General features: G+C 30.1%; 2 protein-coding genes across 3 annotated transcripts in view; one reads left to right on the forward strand and one right to left on the reverse strand.

The window, feature by feature from the left end:
• Positions 1 to 24,870, forward strand: part of Zip48C (Zinc/iron regulated transporter-related protein 48C) — a 69,162-nt gene that overhangs the window by 32,034 nt on the left and 12,258 nt on the right. The gene's annotated exons all lie outside the window — the stretch shown is intronic.
• On the reverse strand, positions 7,999 to 9,778 carry LOC149031803 (speckle-type POZ protein-like). Its single transcript, XM_089174754.1, has one exon. It carries the CDS (start codon positions 9,048 to 9,050, stop codon positions 8,067 to 8,069), a length of 984 nt encoding a protein of 327 aa, XP_089030880.1. The 5' UTR covers positions 9,051 to 9,778; the 3' UTR covers positions 7,999 to 8,066.

The following is a 24,870-nucleotide window of genomic DNA, read 5'->3' on the forward strand; positions in this document are numbered from 1 at the left end:
TGTCAATTGGCAAAGTAATTTAGTGCCTTTTAATTCAAATTTGGGAGATTTAATATTACCAGTTCTACCAAATAATTTAAATTTAAATTCTGTCATTGTATCTGATAAATTTGTAATATCATCATCAAATAATATAGGACTTTTTTTTTATCACTAGACATGTTTTTACTCTTAAAATCACGGCTACATTGACAATCAACCCACATTATAGACGCGATCACTTCTATAGAATATTTTCAGTAATCGACAATTCACTAACTTTTGCAAATCAACCGTCGTAAATGAACTCTGATGGGATATAGATATGGATACAATGTTCTTATGATATACGGGTAATGAGAGTGGGGAGGGGCAACTACTAACACGAATATAAAGGAAGGACGAAATGGCGAAGGCATATCTGATTAAAGCTTGTTTAAACAACGGACAAACTATCTTAAACCATTTATTTGTACTCTCTAATAAAATATATTAACTCACAAATACAATGAACATAAATACCTATAATTTCTAAGGATACAAAAAAAGAAACAAAGAGAGATTTATCCTAACATTGTAAAAAATATTTTACGCACACAGAATATATCTTCAAATATTATAATAAATATAGAAAGAAGATACATAAGATATATAGAAGATATAAAAGGAATAGAAAGAGTCCTTGCATCCATATTTTACAATCTAAAGGTGATAATTACACTTTTAAATAATTGTTACATTAATAAAACGTGAATCGATTAACGCTTATATTTACTTTCCTAATCATCACGAAATGATCTTATTATTTATTCGAGCTATTAATTATCTAAATTAATGGTAACGAAATGATACTAAGGTTTAAGATAATTGTATATAAAAGTTAAACGTTTACGTATTATCTAATAATAGTAATTTGAAACAATAAGTTATAAGACTAGCGTTAGATATCACGAAACATTTAGAATATATATGATTTTGTAATAAGAATTCTTGTTTATTCTAAATCTCCCCTCTCCCCTATTCAATTTCTCAATGTTATCGCGTTTATCTGAACTATTCGTTTAAAGCTTGTTTGCACGAAAAATTAACGTTATAAAATTATGCATATTGTTTTGAATCACCATCATCTGCTTGGTCTTTATAAATGCATGTGTTACAGTTCTTCCATGTAACGAACGATAATTACCAACAAAGGACATCTAAAATATCTATGAGCTTGTTACCTAAGAAAGTTTAAACAACGTTGAAAAGTTATGTCGATTAGATTTGAACAAAATTTAAAAGCAAATATAGATTGTCGAATTGTTTATTTCTTCCAGTCGAGGAGCAAAGAAAAGATAATATCCCATAGAAGTTTAGAGTATAACGTCATATCTTTCAGAATATCATACATGATCTAGCGAACGTATATAAACAAATGAACAAACAGAAAGCGAGTTTTGTAGAATTTTAAAATAAAATAATTCAATTCCTGTTAGGATATAAAAGGGGATTTTTATGTTCTTATTCTTTTTTCTTTCTATGTGATAAAGCATATTTTTATTTGCCATAATTTCTTGTTTATTAATACAAAATTTAATGGAAGTACATGAGATAAAAAATTAAACATATCAAAAAATAATAAGTGACAAACTAAGCGTCTAATCCTTTGACTGCTATAGGCGTACACATACGCTCTCACAAATCCATCAATACATACGAAAGTCATAAATATACGCCCTCTGTATTTCTTTACTATAACACCTTTATTGCTGTTTGTCCGATTAATTTAACATGGAATTTATTGTGATATGTTACATAACAACTAAATATTGGCAATTATTTCAACGTCGTTTAGTTAATTTCTTTTATATTTGAAATTAGTCTATTTTAATTTTATTATCTTTATTCGTTCATACATTATTGTTTTATTATTTTTATAATAAGGTTAAATTTAATAAAATGTCCTGTTAAAATTATTATACTCTACGCTACATTATAAATTTTGTATTTTTTCTATTATATTTAAATTACCGATTATTATTGAAGGAATGCACAAAATAAATAAAGTAAATACAAATATCTTAAAAAATTACTTTAAAAAAATTAATTATGTAAAACGGAATATTTGTGGAGAGCGCATACTAAGCGGAGTGTTACGATGTACGCAATAATTGCAAGCATTTTTTTCATCATGTATACAAGCAGTTCGCCTGTCAAATTCAGATTCTCTTTTATTAGCTCTTGAAATGATAAGGTGTCCGAAACTTCCACACGATACTTATAAATATGGAAAATGCAAATTTCTTTTAAATTCGAATCGTTAATTTTATCTGAGAATATAAAAAATTTAATAACATTTTCAAAGTTTATATAATTTATTGCTATACTAATTAATTTCTCTTTCAAATATATTAATTGATACATATCCGCTGCTATTATTAAATTTATCAGAAAATCTTCTCCAAGTTCTATAAAATTGATATTGCCAGTGTTACCAAAATAAATAAACCTTAATATGATCTGAAATATCGCTGGATCCATTTCATTGATACAAATAATGTTAGTCTTACTTTCTACCATATCGTTTTGTAACATTGCTGCGAATACAGGATTACTCATAAGTATCACTTTATGAGCCGAAAATTCTTCTCCCTTAACATTAATTATCACGTCCGAAGATTTGTCGTCTGCATAGATTTTCCGCATGTTGGAAAGCAACGTTACATTTTCGTCATTTACACTTTCGTAACATCTTATTTTATACGCGACGGTTACTTTAATATCACGCATGGGAAGTGGAAGTGGTCCTGGGTTAAGGGTTGGATTTTTATTAGAAATCACAACATTTATGGAAGATTTCACAAAAGGATGATAGAATGAAATTTCTGTAAAGCGTGGTTTATCAACACAGAAACTTTTGTAGTTGTTCATAAAATCTAAAGAAAAAGTTCCGTTACAATCTACGAACGATAGTATTACTTTGCAAAGTAATTTAGTGCCTTTTAATACAAATGCAGGAGATTTATTAATAGAACCAGACTCAACTTTTTCAAATGAAAATGTAAATGTTGTCATCGTATCTTCTATTTCTTCAATATCATCAACAAATAATATAGGATCATTTCTTTTATCACTAGACATGTTTTTACTCTTAACTTCACGACCACCTTGACAATCAACCCAGATTATAGACGGGACCACTTCTATATAATATTTTTTGTAATCGACAATTCACTAACATCTGCAAATCAACCGTCGTAAATGAACTCTGATGGGATTTAGATATGGATACAATGTTCTTATGATATACGGGTAATGAGAGTGGGGAGGGGCAACTGCTAACGCGAATGTAAAGGAAGGACGGAAGGGCGAAGGCATATCTGATTAAAGCTTGTTTAAACAACCGACAAACTATCCTAAATTGTTTATTTGTACTCTCTAATAAAATATATTAACTCACAAATACAATGGACATAAATACCTATAATTTCTTAGGATACAAAAAAAGAAACAAAGAGCGATCTATCCTAAAATTGTAAAATAATTTTTTACGCACACAGAATACATCTTCAAATATTTATTTCTTCCTTGGCGATTGATGCTTCAATGTTTCTCCTGCACCCCTCCAATCTGATTCGAATAACGTGTTCTTTTAATTATATTTTACATTTTCATTTTCTGTAAAATTTTGCTCGTAGTCTCATTTACTCTCTCTTATAAGAATTTTTCTTTAATTATAATTATAACAACAATAACAATTTAACTCTTTTTCAACGTTTTCTTTTTTTCTACTTCTTTTTTTTTCATGTAAAAACTTTTTTTAAATCGAGATAATTTGAAACTCGATGAAACAAAAAAGCTACACTAAACATATTGATTTTTCTTTTCATCTTTTTTTTTCTATTTCTTTTTATATCGGAAAATATCGTTTCCAAATGCGATTTGGTATTAATTAATATACAAATTTTCTTTTCAATTTTTTAAGATTGTTAACTATTTAAAAATTTTCGATAACATGTAGGAATACTGTTTAAAAGAGGAAAAAAAAGAATTATGAAGCTGATGATGGTGGTTGTGTTTGTATATTTGTAATAATGATTTGAATATTGGATCCAATAAAAGGAAATTCTTAACGATAGTTATCTTTATTTATTGATATTGAATTAAAACATCGGTCTTACTTGATAGCGGGCTTCTTCAAATTTGTTTACGAAAGTAATAAGTGCTTTATCGATAAGGAATTTCCTCTTTATATAACAAATTTTTTTTACTTCCACATAAACGAAAAAATGTAGTTATAACTACTCCTTAAAAATTTGAATTTATAAGAAAGGTAACAACAGTATAAAAATTAGCAAACTTTGAAGTATTTAGTTAAAACTTAATTTCCGATAAAAAGAATTTAAATTTCGAAAAAGTCCTTGCATCCATATTTTACAATCTAAAGGTGACAATTACACTTTCATATTATTGTTGCATTAATTAAACGCGAATTGATTAACGCTTATTTTTAGTTTCCTAATCATCATGAAAATATCTTATTATTCATTCGAGTTATTAGTTTTTGAAATTATTGGTAACGTTATGATACTAAGGTTTAAGATAATTGTATATAAAAGTTAAACGTTTACGTATTATCTAATAATAGTAATTTGAAACAATAAGTTATAAGACTAGCGTTAGATATCACGAAACATTTAGAATAAATATGATTTTGTAATAAGAATTCTTGTTTATTCTAAATCTCCCTCTCCCCTATTCAATTTCTCAATGTTATCGCGTTTATCTGAACTATTCGTTTAAAGCTTGTTAGCACGAAAAATTAACGTTATAAAATTATGCGTATTGTTTTGAATCACCATCGTCTGCTTCGTCTTTATTAATGCATGCGTTACAGTTCTTCCATGTAACGAACGATAATTACCAACAAAGGACATCTAAAATATCTATAAGGTTGTTACCTAAGAAAGTTGAAACAACGTTGAAAAGTTTTATCGATTAGATTTGAACAAAATTTAAAAGCAAATATAGATTGTCGAATTGTTTATTTCGTCCAGTCGAGGAGCAAAGAAAAGATAATATCACATACAAGTTTCGAGTATCCCGTCGTATCGTTCAGAACATCCTACATGATCTAACGAACGTATGTAAACAAATGAACAAAGACAAAGAAAAGTTCGTTGAATTGCAAACTAAAATAAATAAATTTGTATTTGGATTTAAAAGGGAATTCTTATGTTCTTATTATTTTTTCTTTCTATGTAGTAAATCACATTTATTTTTGCCATAGTTTGTTGTTTATTATTACAAAATTTATTGCAATTACATGAAATAAAAAGTTAACATTTTCAACAAATAATAAACGACAAACTAAACATATTATAAAGAATGACTTTTCATCATGTATACAAGCAGTTCGCTTGTCAAATGTAGATGATGCTCTTTTATTAGCTCTTGGAATGATGAGGTGTCCACAACTTCCATACGATTACTATTTATAAAGAGCATACACTCTTCTTTTAGTTTTGAAATGTTAAATTCATCTGATAATATAAAAAGTTTAATAACATTTTCCAGGTGTATATAATTTATTGCGATATTAATTAATTCCTCTTTCAAATATAATATTTGAAACATATCCGCTGCCATTATTAAATTTATAAGAAAATCATCTCCACGTTTTTTAAAATTGATTCGTCTAATTTGACCAAGATAAATATATTGTAATATGATCTTAAATACCTCTGGATCCGTTTTCTTGATATGAATAACGTTAATCTTACTTTCTAGCATATCGTTTTGTAACATTGCTGCGAATACAGGATTACTCATAAGTATCACTTTATGAGCCGAAAATTCTTCTCCCTTAACATTAATTATCACGTCCGAAAATTTGTCGTCTGCGTAGATTTTCCGCATGTTGGAAAGCAACGTCACATTTTCGTCATGTATACTTACGTAACATCTTATTTTATACGCGACGGTTACTTTAATATCACGCATGGGAAGTGGAAGTGGTCCTGGGTTAGGGGTTGGATTTTTATTAGAAATCGCAACATTTATGGAAGATTTCACCAAAGGATGATAGAATGAAATTTCTGTAAAGCGTGGTTTATCAACACAGAAACTTTTGTAGTTGTTCATAAAATCTAAAGAAAAAGTTCCGTTACAATCTACGAACGATAGTATTACTTTGCAAAGTAATTTAGTGCCTTTTAATACAAATGCAGGAGATTTATTAATAGAACCAGACTCAACTTTTTCAAATGAAAATGTAAATGTTGTCATCGTATCTTCTATTTCTTCAATATCATCAACAAATAATATAGGATCATTTCTTTTATCACTAGACATGTTTTTACTCTCAACTTCACGACCACCTTGACAATCAACCCAGATTATAGTCGCGATCACTTCTATAGAATATTTTCAGTAATCGACAATTCACTAACATCTGCAAATCAACCGTCGTAAATGAACTCTGATGGGATATAGATATGGATACAATGTTCTTATGATATACGGGTAATGAGAGTGGGGAGGGGCAACTACTAACGCGAATGTAAAGGAAGGACGGAAGGGCGAAGGCGTATCTGATTAAAGCTTGTTTAAACAACCGACAAACTATCTTAAACCGTTTATTTGTACTCTCTAATGAAATATATTAACTCACAAATACAATGGACATAAATATCCTATAGGTTTTTACTATACAAAAAAAGAAACATAAAGCGGACTATCCTAAAATTGTAAAATAATTTTTTACGCACACAGAATACATCTTCAAATATTTATTTCTTCCTTGGCGATTGATGTTTCATCGTTTCTTCTGCAACCCTTCAATCTTATTCGAATAACATGCCCTTTTAATAATCTTTCACATTTTCATATTTTGTAATATTTTGTTGGTAGTCTCTTTTACTCTCTCTCATAAGAATTTTTCTTTAATTATAATTATATCAACAATAACAATTTAACTCTTTTTCAATGTTTTTTCTTTCATTATTTTTTTTTTATTTTTTTGAAGAAAAAACATCTTTAAAATCGAGATAATTTGATACTCAATGAAACAAAAAAGCTACACTAAACATTTTGATTTTTCTTTTCATCTTTTTCTTTTTCTATTTCTTTTTATATCGGAAAATATCGTTTCCAAATGCGACTTGGAACTAATTAATATACAAATTTTCTTTTCAATTTTTTAAGATTGTTAACTATTTAAAAATTTTCGATAACGTGTAGGAATACTGTTTAAAAGAGGAAAAAAAGAATTATGAAGCTGATGATGGTGGTTGTGTTTGTATATTTGTGTTAATGATTTGAATATTGGATCCAATAAAAGGAAATTCTTAACGATAGTTACCTTTATTTATTGATATTGAATTAAAACATCGGTCTTACTTGATAGCGGGCTTCTTCAAATTTGTTTACGAAAGTAATAAGTGCTTTATCGATAAGGAATTTCCTCTTTATATAACAAATTTTTTTACTTCCACATAAATGAAAAAATGTAGTTATAACTACTTCTTAAAAATTTGAATTTATAAGAAAGGTAACAACAGTATAAAGATTAGCAAACTTTGAAGTATTTAGTTAAAACTTAATATCCGATAAAATAAATTTAAATTTCGAAAGAGTCCTTGCATCCATATTTTACAATCTAAAGGTGACAATTACACTTTCATATTATTGTTGCATTAATTAAACGCGAATCGATTAATGCTTATTTTTAGTTTCCTAATCATCATGAAAATATCTTATTATTCATTCTAATTATTAGTTTTTGAAATTATTGGTAACGTTATGATATCTAAATGTAAAATGATTGTATATAAAATGGAAACGATTACGTAGTGTCTAATAATTATTACTTTAAACAAAAATTTTTAGACTAGCGTTAGATAACACGAGGAATTTCGAATATATATGATATTTTGAATAAGAATTATTGTTTATGCTAAATATCCCCTCTCCCTTATTACTTTTTTCTTTCTATATGATAAATCACATTTATTTTTGCCATAGTTTGTTGTTTATTATTACAAAATTTAATGCAATTACATAAAATAAAAAGTTAACATTTTCAACAAATAATAAATGATAAACTAATCGTATTGTGAAGAATCATTTTCCATGATGTATACGAGCAATTCGCTTGCCAAATATACATGCTCTTTTATTAGCTCTTGAAATGATAAGGTTCCCACAACTTTCTTACGATTACTATTTATAAAGGGCATACACTCTTCTTTTAGTTTCGAAATGTTAAATTTATCTGATAATATAAAAAGTTTAATAACATTTTCCAGGTGTATATAATTTATTGCGATATTAATTAATTCCTCTTTCAAATATAATATTTGATACATATCCGCTGCCATTATTAAATTTATAAGAAAATCTTCTCCAAGTTCCATTAAATTGATTCGGTCAGTGTTACCAAAATAAATAAACCTTAATATGATCTGAAATATCGCTGGATCCATTTCCCTGATACAAATAACGTTCGTCTTACTTTCTACCATATCATTTTGTAACATTGCTGCGAATACAGGATTACTGACAAGTATCACTTTATGAGCTGGAAATTTTTCTCCCTCAACATTTATTATCACGTCTGCAAATTTTTCGTCTAAGTAGATGTCTTTCATTTGGGAAAGCAACGTTACATTTTTGTCATATATACATTCGTAACATTTTGTTTTATATACGACAGTTACAGTAATATATCTTATGTACACGCCGTTTGTAACTGGAAAACTTGTATCTCTAAAAGTTGCACTTTCCTTTTTAATTACTACATTGTTTACTAAGGCATTGTAATAGTTATATACAAAAACTTCTTTAAAGTGTGGTTTAGTAACACAGAAACTTTTGTAATCGCTTATAAAATCTAAAGTAAGAGTTCCCGTGTTGGTTCCTAGCGATACTTCCAATTGGCAAAGTAATTTAGTGCCTTTTAATTCAAATGAAGATTTCCTAACACCAATATAACAATTTAATTCAAATTTAAATTCTGTCATTGTATCTGGTATTTTTTTAATATATTCGTCAGATAATATAGGATCTTTTCTTTTTTCACTAGACATTTTTTTTACTCTTCAAATCACGAACACCTTGACAATCAATCCAGATTATAGACGTGACCACTTGTATATATTATTTTTGGTAATCAACAGTGCACTAACTTTTGCAAATGAGCCGTCGTCGAATAAACTTCGATTGGATATGGATATGGACTGAATGTTCTTTTTATATACGGGTATTGGCAGTGGGGAGTGGTAACCGATAACGCCAGTGTAAAGGGAAGATGAAAGGGAGAATGCGTATCTGATTAAAGCTTGTTTAAACAACCGACAAACTATCCTAAACCGTTCATTTGTTCTGCCTGATAAAATATATTAAAAGACAAATAAAGTGGACATAAATATCCTATAATATCTTATGATACAAAAAAAGAAAAAAAAAACAAAACAAAGAGCGATCAATCCTAAAATTTTGAAAAGAACTTTTACGCACACAAAATGCACTTTCAAATATTTATTTTCTCCTTGGCGATGATGTTTCATCGTTTCTCCTGCACCCCACTAATCTTATACGAATAACTTGCTCTTCTAAATATCTTTCACATTTTCACATTTTGTAATATTTTGTTGGTAGTCTTTCAATCTCTTATAAGAATTTTACTTTAATTATGATAAGAATAACAATAAAAATATGACTTTCTTTTATCGTTGTCAATTTTTTTATTTTTTTTTTTTTTTTTTGAAAAAAAGACATCTTTAAAATCGAGATGATTTGAGACTCGGTTAAACAAAAAAGCTACGCTATACATTTAAATTTCTCTTTTCTGCTTTTTCTTTTTCTTTTTCTTTTCTTTTTCTTTTTCTTTTTCTTTTTATATCGAGAATTATCATTCCTAACAAGTAATGTGTAATAATAATTATACAAATATTTTGCTTCAATTGTTTAAGATTCAAAACTACATCATTGAAATTTTTCGATAACGTGTAGATATAAGTACTGTTAAAAAGCAGGAAAAAAAAGAACGATGATGATGATATGATGGGTGGTAGGGATGGCGGTGGTGGGGTTGTATAGTTGTGTTGAAGAGCAGTAGTGGGAAGAGAAAGAAGAAGAAGTAGAAGAAGAAGTGGAAGAAGAAGAAACAGAAGAAAGAAGAACTATGGTTGAGATTAGGGTGGTGGGAGTTCTTCCGGCGTTACTATGGCATCGACGAGGGTGGTTGTTGGAGAGGAGAGGATTTAGAAAAGAATGCAAGAGGAGTCGTGAGCTCGTGTAAAAACAGAGGAACTACGGGGTACCGGTTTGGTGTGGCGCGTAGATGAGGTGGTGCTATGTTAAACATGGCGCCGGACAAAGCTGCCGACGAAACCATCTCATTTCAAAGCTACCCTCCTGTCTACCTTATTATATACTGACCCACCGGTGCTCACCGCATCGCTGACGTTCTCTTTATCTTTCCTCTTTCATTCTTTCTTTCTATCTACTCTCTCTCTCTCTCTCTCTCTTTCTCTCTCTCTCTCTCTCTCTCTTTCTCTCTCTCTCTCTAGCTGTCCCTTCGTATTTCTCATTTTTCATCATTCTTTTCGTCTCTTTCGCATCTTTCTTCCTTCCTATTTCTTTTTCATTTTCCTTTTCCTCTCCTCAACGTCCTCCAACTCTCACCTCATCCATTTTACCTCTTCACTACCACGTGGACTATCTCTTTCTTTCTCTTTCAGTCTCTCTTTTATTTTCTATCTCTTTTTCTTTCTTTCGTGTTTTTTTTTTCTTTATTTTATTTTATTTTTTCTTTATTCTTTTGTTTGTTTCTTTCTTTCTTTACTCTTCTTTTTCAATCTCTTCATCTCACAATTGGTATTATTTTCATTTTTTGTTTCATTTTCAAGGCGTTCAAGACGCCTATTAAAATTTTTTTTTTGCAATTTTCAATTATTATCTTATTTACTTCAAAACACGTTATTTTTTATTTGATGTATTTCTTTTTTTTTTTTTTTTACTAACGTCACTGCAAATAATATCTTGAGAATAATTTGTTTAAAAATTTTATTAGTAATTGGAGAATATAAAAAGATATTTTTGACGAACGTTATAGGAATAATGAATAATTTTTATTTGTTTAATGAAAAAAACGTTTTCGTCACACGTATACTTATTCACACATATCACACACAAAGTCTTTTATTATTGGTTCTGATAATTTGTAAGAGTAATAAAACGATCGTTATATATATTCTCTCTCTCTCTCGCATACCCTTAATCGTTGCACTTTGTATCCAGTGCTTATCGTACGCGGAAAACCAATTCTGACGTGTGCTAATAGCGACGGAAATCCGTAGCACGATATACAGTACTTCCTGTTAACCACGTTGAATGCACGTGCGTCATATGTTCTCTCTCTTTCTATCTCTAAGCATCGAAAACGAACTTCCATTTTTGTCTCGTTATTCTTATTTAGATTTCCAATGAAAAAAAAATCTTCCAACGAAACGCATCGTTTATTAATTATTTTTACATATGTAAATTTTTTCGATTTTAAATAAATCAATTCATTTATATATATATATTATTTTTAAATAAACACGTACGAAAAATTGAATTACAATTTTGTTTTACGAAAATAATAAAATAAAAGAATGGTACATATAATAATTTTTCTATATAATTTTATTTATTATAATATACACAATTATTGTCGAATACATATATAAATAATATATATAATCGAATAATCGTCGATACGATTTTCATTGATTTCACTTATCGCCAGTGGCATCGAGATCTTCAAATTTCTTTTCATTACAGTACGACAAATATGACGTATTTCAAATAAATTTTAATTAAGTTTGAATAAACAAATTCGTGGATTACTTTTTCTTTATTGTTTAATAACTTAACACAAATCTTCCATTGATAGACTTCTTTTTTTTTTTTAATTTTATTTCAATAGTACCGAAATTGTTAACATTTCCCTTTTGATTTGATTCTTCATCGTCCTCCTATCGTTTAACAAACGAATAATGACGGTATTTACAATTTGTAGTGAAAATAAAATAGAAAATCATTCGATATTCGTTGTTGCAAATGAAATTCAAAATTGAACACAGCAAAAAAAAACATCGATGGTGACACTCTTCTTTACCGGTTTTTTACTTTCCGAATATCGGCTCGTTATTCCGCGAATCGTGATCGCAAGGATAAACATCCTTTCCCGCGTTTGCCGGTACGCTTTATAATCATTCAGGTACGGCCGTATTCACTCGTTAGGGTCCCTAAGAGTTCTCAGAACTGGACCCACGAGACCTTCCCTCTCTCTTTCTTTCTTTAAACTAGTGACATTCCATACCGATACTTTTCTCGTCTCGTATTTCGCGTTCGTGCAACCTCCTCTCCTTTCATTCGTGCTTTTCTTCTTCTTCTTCCTCTTTTTCGTTTTCTTTTAATTTATCTTTTCTTTATTTTTATTTATTGTTGTTTTTTCAATCATCGTTTTCTATAAGAGGACCTCAAATAAGTGTTGTACAATGTAGATCAAATCTTTCGCAGAAGGATAATTTGATTTTTAAAGAGAGTGAGTGGGGTAAGGGGAAATTCGAGATATGATTTATAAACAAAGAAAATGATATACTATTGAATTTTGTTTCCTTTATTTGTTCTTTCTTTCATATAATATATCATATTCGTTGAAAGTTTGTTTCTTTTTTCTTTCTTATCAATTATATCGATGACATTTAGATTAAGAAACTTTTATATATAATAATGCAATCTAAACGAATTAGATTCTTTTAAATAAAATATAATATCGTTATAGAAAAATATAACATTTTTATATTATACTATATATATATATTTTTTTTGTTTTTTGTTTTGTTCATATTATAACATAAATGATAGACGGATAAACGATATATTTATTTAATTTACATCCTGTGTTATAGTTCAATAAATATACTCTCGATTACAATATTTCACAATCTAAATAATACATTAAAAAATATATAATAAATTAAATCAATAATAATTAATACACATTTACATTTTTATTTATACATTTAAAATTATTGAATTAAAGAAAAGAAAATTCAAGTAACGAACAAAAACTCAATAACATTAAATTCACACAGATATATTACACAACTATGAAATATTGTTAAATTATTCAAACAAAATATAAATTGTGTATCAGATCAAATAAAAGAATGAATATCATTTGAAAAAAAAAAAGACATAATGAAAACAAAAATTCAAGAAAGCAAAAGAGATAATACGAAAGCAAGAAAGGATACTTCGAAGGCGTGGAGGAATCCAAAAGTGCGACAAATTCCTTCGCACCTTTCCAAGGCATGCATTCTATAGTCGAAGGATGAGAAGGACCCGGGCAAATTGGTCCACCTCCGATATTCGGCCAACGATCAAAGAGGTCCGATCGACGAGCCGGTACGCACGTACACCTTCCTCCCATCCTCCATCCCTACCCCTCTAACCACCCCTTCTCCCTATTCCTTTCTCACTCTCTCTCTCTCTCTTTTCTATCTCCTCCCTCTCTTTCTTTCTTTCTTTCTCTTTCAGTTTCTTTCTACCCCTCCACCTCCCCCCACTCTCACATGAGCACGTTCACCGCGGCCGATGCACCGGCGCAGCAACGAGGATGCACTGGCGGCGGGCGCACACGGTGCAGCGACTTTGCAATGTCTGGAATGCGGCGGCATTACGCATGCGCGCCGCGTACCTTACTCGGAACAGACGAACAGCCAGATCCGTTATGTCCCTCGACGGCGACCTCACGATCGTCTGCGGGGACGATTCTTTCGACGGAAGCCTCCTACGAGGATCCAACCATCACCACCACACAACCAATCAACCAACCAATCCAACCATCATCTCAACAGTAACATTACACGTTTCGTTTTGTCTCTCACGTTATCAATTACTTTTTTAAATCCTTTTTCCTTTTTTTCTTTATTTTTACTTAAATACTCTTTGCCCGTTCCCCTTCTTCCTTTCTCCTTCTCTCTCTCTCTTTCTTTTTTTCTTTTTTTGAACAAAAAAATCTATTATGTTTACGCGTAATTTTGAAGTTTTCTTTTTATTTTCTTCTAATCATGTACGTATATATATAATATGTACGTGTAAGTAATTAAGATGATATTGTTGTAAAATTTACCTGCAAACGTGTTGCAATTATGACAAAAAATTAACCCTTTGCACTCGAGGGCTGCGCTATGGAGACAATAAAAAAAAATGAAAAACTGAAACAAATTCAATTCAGTCTACAACATATCAACTATGATCTTTTCTTTTAACTATGCATATGTCATTTATTGATAATACGTGTGAATATGATTTTTTTTTTTCTATTGAAATTGCTTTGTAAGTTGTGGGTAATATGTGAAATGAAAAATATAACTTCGAGTGCAAAGGGTTAATATCATTATTAGTCATATAATTACATTGGATATTACAACATAAAATTATGTATAGGTATATACATATATATTTTATTCTATGAATTGTTCACACACTTGCATACGTACGATTCAAGTTATCTGTGTACCTAAGCATCTAACATAAGAAGAAAAAGAAAAACAAAGTTTCAAGTTAAAAGTTGCTTGCTTACAACGAATTCGTTTTAGCTCGAGTATGGTACATACCTTTATACCACTGACCATTAAAAATAACAAATAAAAGAAGAAGAGAAAATAAAAAGAAAAGAAAAGAAGTGAAAAGGATCTACCTTCTGTTTAAATGGTCTATCCTTAGAATTTGTACGCTACGTTAGAGTTTCTGCGGAAATCATGAATATTCCGCCTTACCTGTTTCTTTCTTTCGGTCACTACCACCACCATCACAGGATGTTACAACCACTACGGATGTTTTAACTTTCTAATCGATATAATAGACTCTAACAGTTACAATGACACGATCTATTCTAATTGTAAAAATAATTCAATATTCATTTATCATTTCTATTCTAATACCCAACATTTTATTTTTCAATTTAATTAATTTTATTACATAAGTCTACCAAGATATTGTTTCCATAAAATTTTATCATTTTGTCGAAATTTCTTTTCGGTAATATTTGTAAGATTCATCACGTTTACATCGTTTTGTCTGAAACTGAATAAACTCATGAAATTATTGATAAGTTTAAACAAATTTAAACAAATATATTAGAATTGATACTCATGAAGAAAATAACAAATGTTTATTATCGGGTTTAACGGAGTAAGTAAACATCATCATTGTCATCATCGTCATCGTCATTCATGTGATGCCGCCAAAATGGCGGCAAACGTTCCATCGTCGAACTCATCCGATCAGCCGCCATGTCGAACTCCACAAAGCTAAACTTAAAGTAACACACAACGTAAATAATATTATTATTATTATTATTCGTTATTATAATATAAATTATATTTAAATATATTATTGTATATCAATGAATTCGTTGTGCTTTGATATTTAATTTATTCGATCCAAATCGCCATTTTTTATTCGCCAATGAATACGACAATTACCCAAAAGATAGACTAAATTAATCGAAAATAGAAGAAAATTATTTTCAAAAATAACAGATTGTATAATTATTTATAAATAAATATTACATTTGTTAAAAAAAAAGTAACTAATAAATTGTTACACGTGTTAACATTTAATTAACATTATTTCTATCGAAAAAGAGTTAGAAAATATCTTTTCAAATTATCGATTAAAACTATTATCATTTAACACGTTTAATCATTTTTCCTTTCATAAATTTGTTCATTATTAAACATAAAATTAATTATTAATGATTATTCCCAAGATATTATCATTCGAACGCGAAGAAACTTCTCGATCGAAATAGTTATACAAAAAAAATGAAAAAAAAAAATAAATAAAACAAATATCGTGATAGAAATATCATTGATAAAACTATTAAATTTTGCTGATAATAATGAAACCGATCGGTAGAATATCAACAAGATATTAAATCATACTGTAAACTAATTTAAATCATAAAATACATCAATCATAATTACGTATAATAAAATTCGAATGATATGATATTTATCATTATCGTATATAATAATAATAAAAAAACAAAAACAAAAAAAAACTATTAGATCTTAAATTTTGAAACTGATTAATTAACATTTTGTATTTTCTTTAACCCTTAGAGTGCTACGGACGTATATATGTGTTTAATCAAAATTAATAGAGTGGTCTATCAACGTATATACATGTTTGTTAATATTAATATAAAATATAATATATATATAATATTTATTTTAATTAATTAAATTATATTCACACACAGAGACAAAAACTTTAATTATTAAATATAATTTATTATTAAAATCTGATTAATAATACATTATTCCGTTCCTACAAAACATTTTGGTTAAAAGTATTCACCACTCAAAGGGTTAATAAAATACACATATATATGTATAAAGAAAAACAAAGAAAGAAAAAAAGAAATAGTACGCATTGTTTTTTTTTATAATAAAATTTCAAGAATCAAAATTGTGCACTCGTTTGCAACAATGGTGCCGGCTAGCAGCACACTAGCTGGACGCTAAATCGATCGGTCTGGAATACCATAACGAGGCTTTCTTCGCCGTGTCGGTCCGGAGATCCCAAAAGAAGAAGCTCGGATGAAATAGCAGGAGCAGAGAGAAAGAAAGAAAGAAAGAAAGAAAGAAAGAAAGAAAGAACGAAAGAACGAAAGAACGAAAGAAAGAAAGAATGAAAGAGAGGGGAATGGTCCCGAAGGAAGCACGAAGGTACTCCTTCTCCCTTCTTCTCCTTTTCCCTTCTCGTTACTCGGCAGGGGCGAACCGGCCAAGGTAATCGGAGACCCGAAGATATAAAGATGAAAGGGAGAGAATGAGATAGAAAAGAAACAGAAAATGGGGATGAGTGGACCGAGTATGAGAGAAAAAGAGACAGAAATAAAGCAAAAAAAAGAAAGAAAGAGAGAGAGAGAGAAAGAGAGAGAGAGAGAGAAAGTCTTGTTTGCTGTACGTGCGTGTATCATCATCAACGTGTATGCACGATAAGAGAAAGAAGGAAAACGTTGCTTTCACATGTAAAACTTTCTTATATGTGTGTTGTTGAATTGTGTTTGTGTAGTAAGAAGAGAGGATAAAACGAAGAGATGAGAAAGAGAGAAAGAGAAATGGTTGGAGAGGGAGGTAGCAGGAGTGTAAAACGAAGGGCGAGAGACAGAAAGAGAGAGAGAGAGAGAGAGATGGAAAATAAGAAAGAAAGAAAGAAAGAGATAGAATGATGGGGGTAAGGTGAAGGGGAATAAAGGGGAGTAAAGGAATGCATGGGAACGAGGCGTAAGCTGGCCGACCGCGATTTGCCTGTCCCGCATTCCACCAACGCCGAGCTCCGAGCTCTTTCTCTCTCGTCTTCGAGAGCGTATAGGCCACCTACGTAAAACACTAACATAAGATCGTAAGATCAACCCTAAAAACTCAAACAGATATAATGTGTATGTGTATATATATATATATATATATGTTATTTGCATTTTCAACAATTTTTTTTCTTTCTTTATTTTTTTTTTTTTTTAGTAAATTATATTTCATCTGAAAGTTATGAAGGAAAAAAGGGAAAAGAGATTGTCTTATCTCGAAAACGTTTTTATTTTGTTTCCTCCCCCCTATCCCACTCTTCCCTCCACACTCCTTATTGGTGATACGTTTTGGTTTATCGTATTATTATTATTTTTTTTTTGTAACAATATATAAGTATGTTTTATAATTGTTGATTAATATACTTTATCGTTAGATCCAATCGATAGATAGTTTGTAAATTGATTGATTTATTCATTAAATCTGTGATATAATACGTTTTATGTAACTTAGTGGACACGTTGCATTACAGTGATTGTGTTTGTTCACGTCTTGTTTTAATGTTAATTATTATTATTATTATATATGAATTAAAGCTATAAATGTGTGATCATAAAATGTACTGTTCTCTCGTCCGTAATTTTTGTTTTACGTATATCAATGTGCGAGGATTTATTGAAAAATTTCAAAAACACTGTTGTGTAATTTACCTTCTTGATACTATGGAACATTTATTTGAAACATTTTTTCCTATAACGAATAACCTTTGAGTTATTCAATTAGCATACTCACCCTGTATATTATTTTTCTAATTATATAATATATATATATATATTATAAATTCTCATTTATAAAGATTTTTGTGTGTTGCAATATTTCGATATTAAATCTTATTCTTGGTAAATGATTAGAAATAATGATAATCGTGAAATTTTATACACACATACACATACAGCACACACATACGAAGAAATCTATCTATCCTATCTAATTACTTGACAATACTTTCTCCCGGATCCTAATCATGTTTCTAACATTCTTCCCTTTCTCTTTCTACCTTGAAAGAAACTTATCCTTCTTAAAAATGATTGATTTTTTCTTTTTCTTTTTTTTTAAATAAGAAATAAAATCTACTTGATTGTACATTATGTTTTTTTTTTTTTGTAAAATATTTGATAACATTTAATCCATTTCTTTTATCAATTATGCTAATTTTGGGTGTAAAATTTAAGAATAAATCATATTTTATTATCTTATTCTTTATTATTGATTTATATTATTGTTTGTATTTTTCAATAAGAAATTCGAACATGTGAACATTAATTTTTAAAAATTATTTTTCTTTATTAACTGTTATTAATTATAGAATTTTACTTTTAAATAAGATCATATACACATATTTAATTAATTTAAAAATTCATTATCTAAATTCTATATAAATATTTTAATATTTGTATTATATGATTATCTCATTGATAATATTTTGATATTTAACATGCATACACATACATATGTACATACTTGAGGTATTAAAATTCCATTCCTCGATGCGATCATTTCGAAAGTTCACACTCCAACAAAAAACGTAATTTAATAATATAGAAAATATCGAGACACACACAGAGGCTCTAAAATGTTTTTATTAAAAATATATTAACGATCTGACATTTATAAAAAAAATTTTGTATTGTCGTAATTGCAGTATTTATAAAACGATTTAATAACGTTCAATCAAGATAACAACTGTCGCGATTATTTATCAATTAATTTGACAATTTTTAACTAATTATCATACTAATCTTATAAAACTACTACATACATAAAACTACTACTACTAGTACAGAAGTTACACGTGGTAGCTATCGATGAACTAAAGAAACAAAGTATATAAATCTATGTACTAATTAGTATATCAATGTGAAATTTAATTATATTGTAATATAAAAATGAGATTAGAAAAGTAACAAATTTATTTTACGTATATGTGTGCATGTTACTATATATATATATATATATATACACGAATATGTGTACTGTTAGCTAGTGTTATATATGTGTATACTTATTATATATGAGCATCGTATATAAAACGAAATACATCTAACAATATTAATTATTAAAATGTTATTATAATTAGAGTATCGTTAAAAAAGAGGATGTGAAAAGATAATATGTAATATAAATGAGATGATAAATAATAAAAAAATAAAATAATAGAAACGTATAATACGTATAACAGAAACACGTCCGATCAGAAGCTAGTTAGAATGACGTCTATGAAAGGAAAGGTGTAGAGAGGTTAAACTAATCGAAAGAACGTTTTCTCGATCGTTGTGAATGTTTTGTTTATATATGTACTTCTCTTTCTCACTCCTTAACTGGTATTTATTTAGCAATATTGTCGTTTTTATTTTAGAATCTCGTCGTCGAACTTGTAAACACATTGACCTTCGTGTTCGGTTAAAAGATGATTCGGTGTACTTTCAATATACTGTGTAGTTTTCATACTCATTTGTCAGTCTTCTACTAACGTTTAGAGATGTTAGAACGATATTAGATATACATATATATGTAAGTATTAAATTTATTTTCCTCCGACTTAACCGCATTGGTTTTTGATCTACTGATATTAGCTCGTCCCAAAAATTTCTTCTTTTTTTGGTGATAAGTTAAACAATATTGCATGCGTAATATACTTTTTTTTTTGTATTTTACGATTCTACTCTATTTTACCTTTTTCTATACTTTCAATTATTCAACTTAAAAAATATTGTGCCCATAGAATTACTAAAAAAAAAGAAGAAACTTTTGGAACAATCTAATATATGAATTCACAAGAAACGATTACAAAGATTAAAATAGAATTTGTCTTTAACCCTTTTGGTACTATTGCCACCTATTGGTGGGATTCACTAAACGTTCCTTGGATCTTACCGCATATTTCACGTTTTAACGGTAACAAGTCTACAAATTCGGAATCTCTGTTGGTTCCGTTTTATGACTCTCTCTCTCTTTCTCTTTCTTAATAAGAAGAAGACGAAGAATAAAAATAAGAAGAAGAAGAAGAGTAAGAGTAAAAGGTGCCACGCAGACTCGCGAGAGACGGTACTCGAGAGATCGACGAAACGATTCGCTGAGAATCTCGATGAATTCCATCGAGGGTCAATAAACACGCCTTCCTCCTCCACCTCTTCTTCATCTTCTTCTTCCTTGTTCTTCTTTTTCTTCTGGTTTGCTAGCAGGGGGTCTGTTTTACCAGACCGGTGCACAGTGTACCGTGGCAGTAGTGTGACCACTAACGACAATGCAGCTGTACCAAAGTGTTAGCAACAACGATGATGATGGTACCGATAAGAATGCTCGACTAACTTCTATCTCTCTCTCTCTCTCTCTCTCTTTCTTTCTTGCTTTCTGTATCGGCATCTTACTTTAACATTATCGCATACCACATCTTACTCTTCACGGAAATCCACGAGTCTCTCTCAGAGTTCTCTTCTTCTTCTTCTTCTTCTTCTTCTTCTTCTTCTTCTCTTCTTCTTCTCTCGGACTCCTGAATAACTTCTTAGGTCGAGCAGTGCACGGGAGCGTAACTCTATGAATGCATGACTCATTGTTTTAGACTGTCTATTATTTATCATTTTTTTTTGTTTCTATCCCCTTCTCCCTCTCTAGTTCTTTTTTTTTTAACCCTCTGTCGGTAAAGGTAGATTTTATTAACGTTACCGTACGTCAGAATATTTTCAAACTTATTTTACAATAAATCAGACACTTTATTAATAACGTGTAAAAGATTAATCAAAAAGATCATCTTAAATATATATTTGTAAAAAATATGTAAGAAAAATGATCTTAAATAGTTCAAAAAAAAAAAAAAGAAGTATAGTTGGAGTACAAAGAGACAGGAAAAATATAATAATCGTTGATTGGTTGGTTGATTTTGAGTTGAATTCGAGAACATCAGCCTAACTGTCTATGTTGATGGTGGCGTAGACCACGAGTTGGGAAAGTATCGTCCCTGACCGTGAAGGAAAGATAGAAAAGAACTGCTTAGTAAATAAAATAAAAGGAATGAAATATAAGAAGAGAAGAGTGGATTTGCCGGAACGAAGAAGTTTACTTGGAATACTGGAAATGTGTAGAGAATGGAAAAGATAGATGGACGGATGGATGGATGGATGGATGGATGGATGGATGGATGGATGGATGGATGGACGGATGGATGGATGGATAGAGAGTCAAAGTCAAAGAGAGAAGAGAAAGATAGACAGACGAACAGACAGACAGACAGACAGACAGACAGAGAAAGAAAGAACTGTTTGAAGGAGAAACGAAATAAGATGGAACGAATAAGTTACGCGGTGTGTGCGGCAGTTATGTGAGAAAGAGAAAGAGAGAATAATGAGTGAGTAAGTGAGATAGAAGAGGAAGGATCATTCTTGGAACTCAGGTGACCTCCCTTGGTGCGACTGGCAAACGGCCGGGCCCCGACGAGTTAACTGTACAACCACTTATGTACTACCTCTCGAACGATAGGAATGCGACGAGGATGCCGTCCCATGAAATAACGCAAGACACGCCGCCTGGTATGACATACCATACAACGACCTATCTCTCTCTCTATCTCTCTTTCTCTTTCTTACTGGATAATACTGAACGCGACAGTAGAAGCACACGTCTCTTTCCTAACCCCACCGTTCCCCCTTTCTGTACGAGTAAAATAGAAAGAAAGGTTTGAGAGATCGCGTCATTCATTCACCTGTTCTCAACGACTACGTTCAAAGTTAACTCCTCTCTCTCTCTCTCTCTCTCTTTATCTTACACACTCTCTTTCAGTTCTAATGTTGATCTATTGTTCCTTGTAAATTGTAGTAGTTCCTGGATCTTTTAGATCCAACGACCTGGATCGCGGAAGATCCTCGTTACCGAGCTCCCGCTATGGATGAAGAACCCTGAACTATTTTTTTGCTCCCTTTTTCATCGTCTCAACTCGTTCCTTCGTTCCTTTCCCTCACCACGTCGTTCTCTTCAATAACCCTCCTCCTCCTCTTCTTCCTCCTCCCTATCTCCCTTTCTCTCTCTCTCTTTTACTTACTTATTTACTTACTTACTTACTTACTTACTTACTTACTTACTTACTTGCTTACTTACTTATTTACTTACTTACTTATTCATTCACGTTTAAAATACTATTTTTTTTTTGTTATTGTTTCTTTCTATATTTTAATTTGTTCTAACAATCTTTCTTTAAAACTATGATCCTACTACGATAACGAATGCGATTCGTGACATAAAAGCAAAAATTTTCAAGAACTACTCCATACAAGGTATTGCTAGATATGTTTCTTACGTGAGCTACTTACCTATCCTCCCCCTCAATCCCCTCCTCCTCCTCCTCCTTCTACTTTACCACTTCTTTTTCCTTCTCAATTCTCGACTTTGAAACTCGACTGATTTTTATCGATCCTATTTCCTACAGCTAACTCAGCAGCAACGATTTAAGACGATGAATCGTGGAAGACCTTCGTTACCGCGTTCCATGTATCTACGAACTTTTTCTATTTCTTTCTTTCTCTCTCTCTCTCTCTCTCTCTCTCTATCTCTTTTTACTTCTTTCTCTTTCTCTTCATTCATTCAGACAGTTGTTTTCTTTACGATCCCGTTTTCTCGTTTCTTTCTCTTATGGGATTACACCAGCATAGATCTTTAAACGTTTAAAGTTTCATTCAAGATTTTACATCATTTCTTACAAAGTATATCTTTTTCCCTTTAATTTCATTTTTGATTTATTATTAATGCTAAATTAATTATAATTTAATAATTTATATTACTTACAATATGTTACCAATAAAAAAAAATAAAAAAAGAAAAAACCATATCGTATGAAATGCAAAATGTTCGATTAAAAAATTGAAACACGTTTAAATTTAAACGATCGAACGTTTTCCATTTAATTATTTAATACAATAATATTAATTATTAACTAAATCGTTTGGTATCTTAAATAATCTTCTGCGACACGACTATGGGGATTCACGTAACGACCTTGGTGTATTCTCGTCGTGGTAGGGTGGTTAGAGTAAGCTTTTAGGATACCATTTCCGACATTCTCGGTTCATACCAAAGGAATCCGATTTCACCGAGTCTCTCCGTTCATTCATCCGACCGATTCTCTTTCTCTTTCTATCTTTCTATCTTTATTTCTATTATTTCTTTTCTTTCTCTAACATAAGTGGAATCTTCTCTTTCTCTCTCTTTCTTTCTCTCTCTCTCTTTCTCTTTCTCTCAGAAACGATTTTCTACTACAAAACACCATAGAGCCTTGGACCGGTGAACGACCGACTGATATCGGAGAATGAGCCAAGATTTCTGCAAGAGAAAACGGGGTCTCGTGCAATGATATTCTCCCCCTTCCCCCACCCTCACCTCACCTCTCCCTTGTCCCCCTTTTCTTCTCCTAATTCCCCTCCTTTCTTCTGTTGCTAGATACAACTTTAGAATAGCATCTCACAGTACAATATGTGATCTTTTCTCGTCTATGTTTCTGTGTGTGTGTGTGTGTGTGTGTTCACTAACACACATATACAAGGCCATTCTGTTTACACGTATACGATGATCCTGTCGTTCATTCACCTGCCGTACTTCTTACCCTCCTCCTTCCACCTCATCCTCATCCTCATTTTCATCCTTATTCCTCATTCTACTTTTACTTGACTTCTCTTTTCGCGTTCCTCTCGCGTTCTTCTCTAGCAATGGACCCGATTACGAAAAAATACTTTCGCGAAATTTACTACGAAGTATTTTTTCGAAAATTTTATTTAATAATAATATGAGAATAATTGTTTATTTATTTGTAGGAATAAAAAATAAAATTGTACGAAATTTTGATGGGATTTATAATGATATGCAATGTTTATGAATTATGCATTAAAAAAATGTAATTTTAAAAATAAAATATATATATTTATATATACTATAATATAATATAATATAATATAATATAATATAATATAATATAATATAATATAATATAATATAATATAATATAATATACAATAAAATTAATTAAAATTTAATTATAAATAACAAAAAAATATTATATTATATTATTGTATAATTATTTGTATAAAAATTTATATTTAAATATATATGTATATTTATTAGAAAGAATATTTCAATAATTATTTGGTTTATTAAAATTATAAATTTTTTCTTTAATTTTTTTTCGTAGAGACAAAATTTCATACGAATCATTCGCGCTCTCTCTCTCTCTCTCTCTCCCCCTCTCTTTCTTTCTCTCTTTCTTTCTCTCTTTCTTTGAGAAAAAGATCTTACCGTGTTATTACCTGAATCGTAGATCACGTTTAACGATCTACGAGGTCGCCAGAGAAAAAGAATGAATAAAGGTCGAATAAAACAGAAATAAGAAGATAAAGATAAAGATAAATAAAAGAAGAAGAAGAAGAAGAAGAAGAAGAAGAAGAAGAAGTAAAAGAGGAAAGAAAAATAAATAAATAAACAAAAATTTATCAAGGAA

The sequence above is a fragment of the Polistes dominula genome, unplaced genomic scaffold, assembly GCF_049000335.1.
Source record: "Polistes dominula isolate Pdom_NZ unplaced genomic scaffold, Pdom_raw_medaka contig_16, whole genome shotgun sequence".
NCBI lineage: Eukaryota > Metazoa > Arthropoda > Insecta > Hymenoptera > Vespidae > Polistes > Polistes dominula.

What these genes read in the sequence shown, in the direction of transcription:
- LOC149031803 (XM_089174754.1), bottom strand. Translation starts at nt 9,050, where the DNA reads ATGTCTAGTGAAAAAAGAAAAGATCCTATATTATCTGACGAATATATT.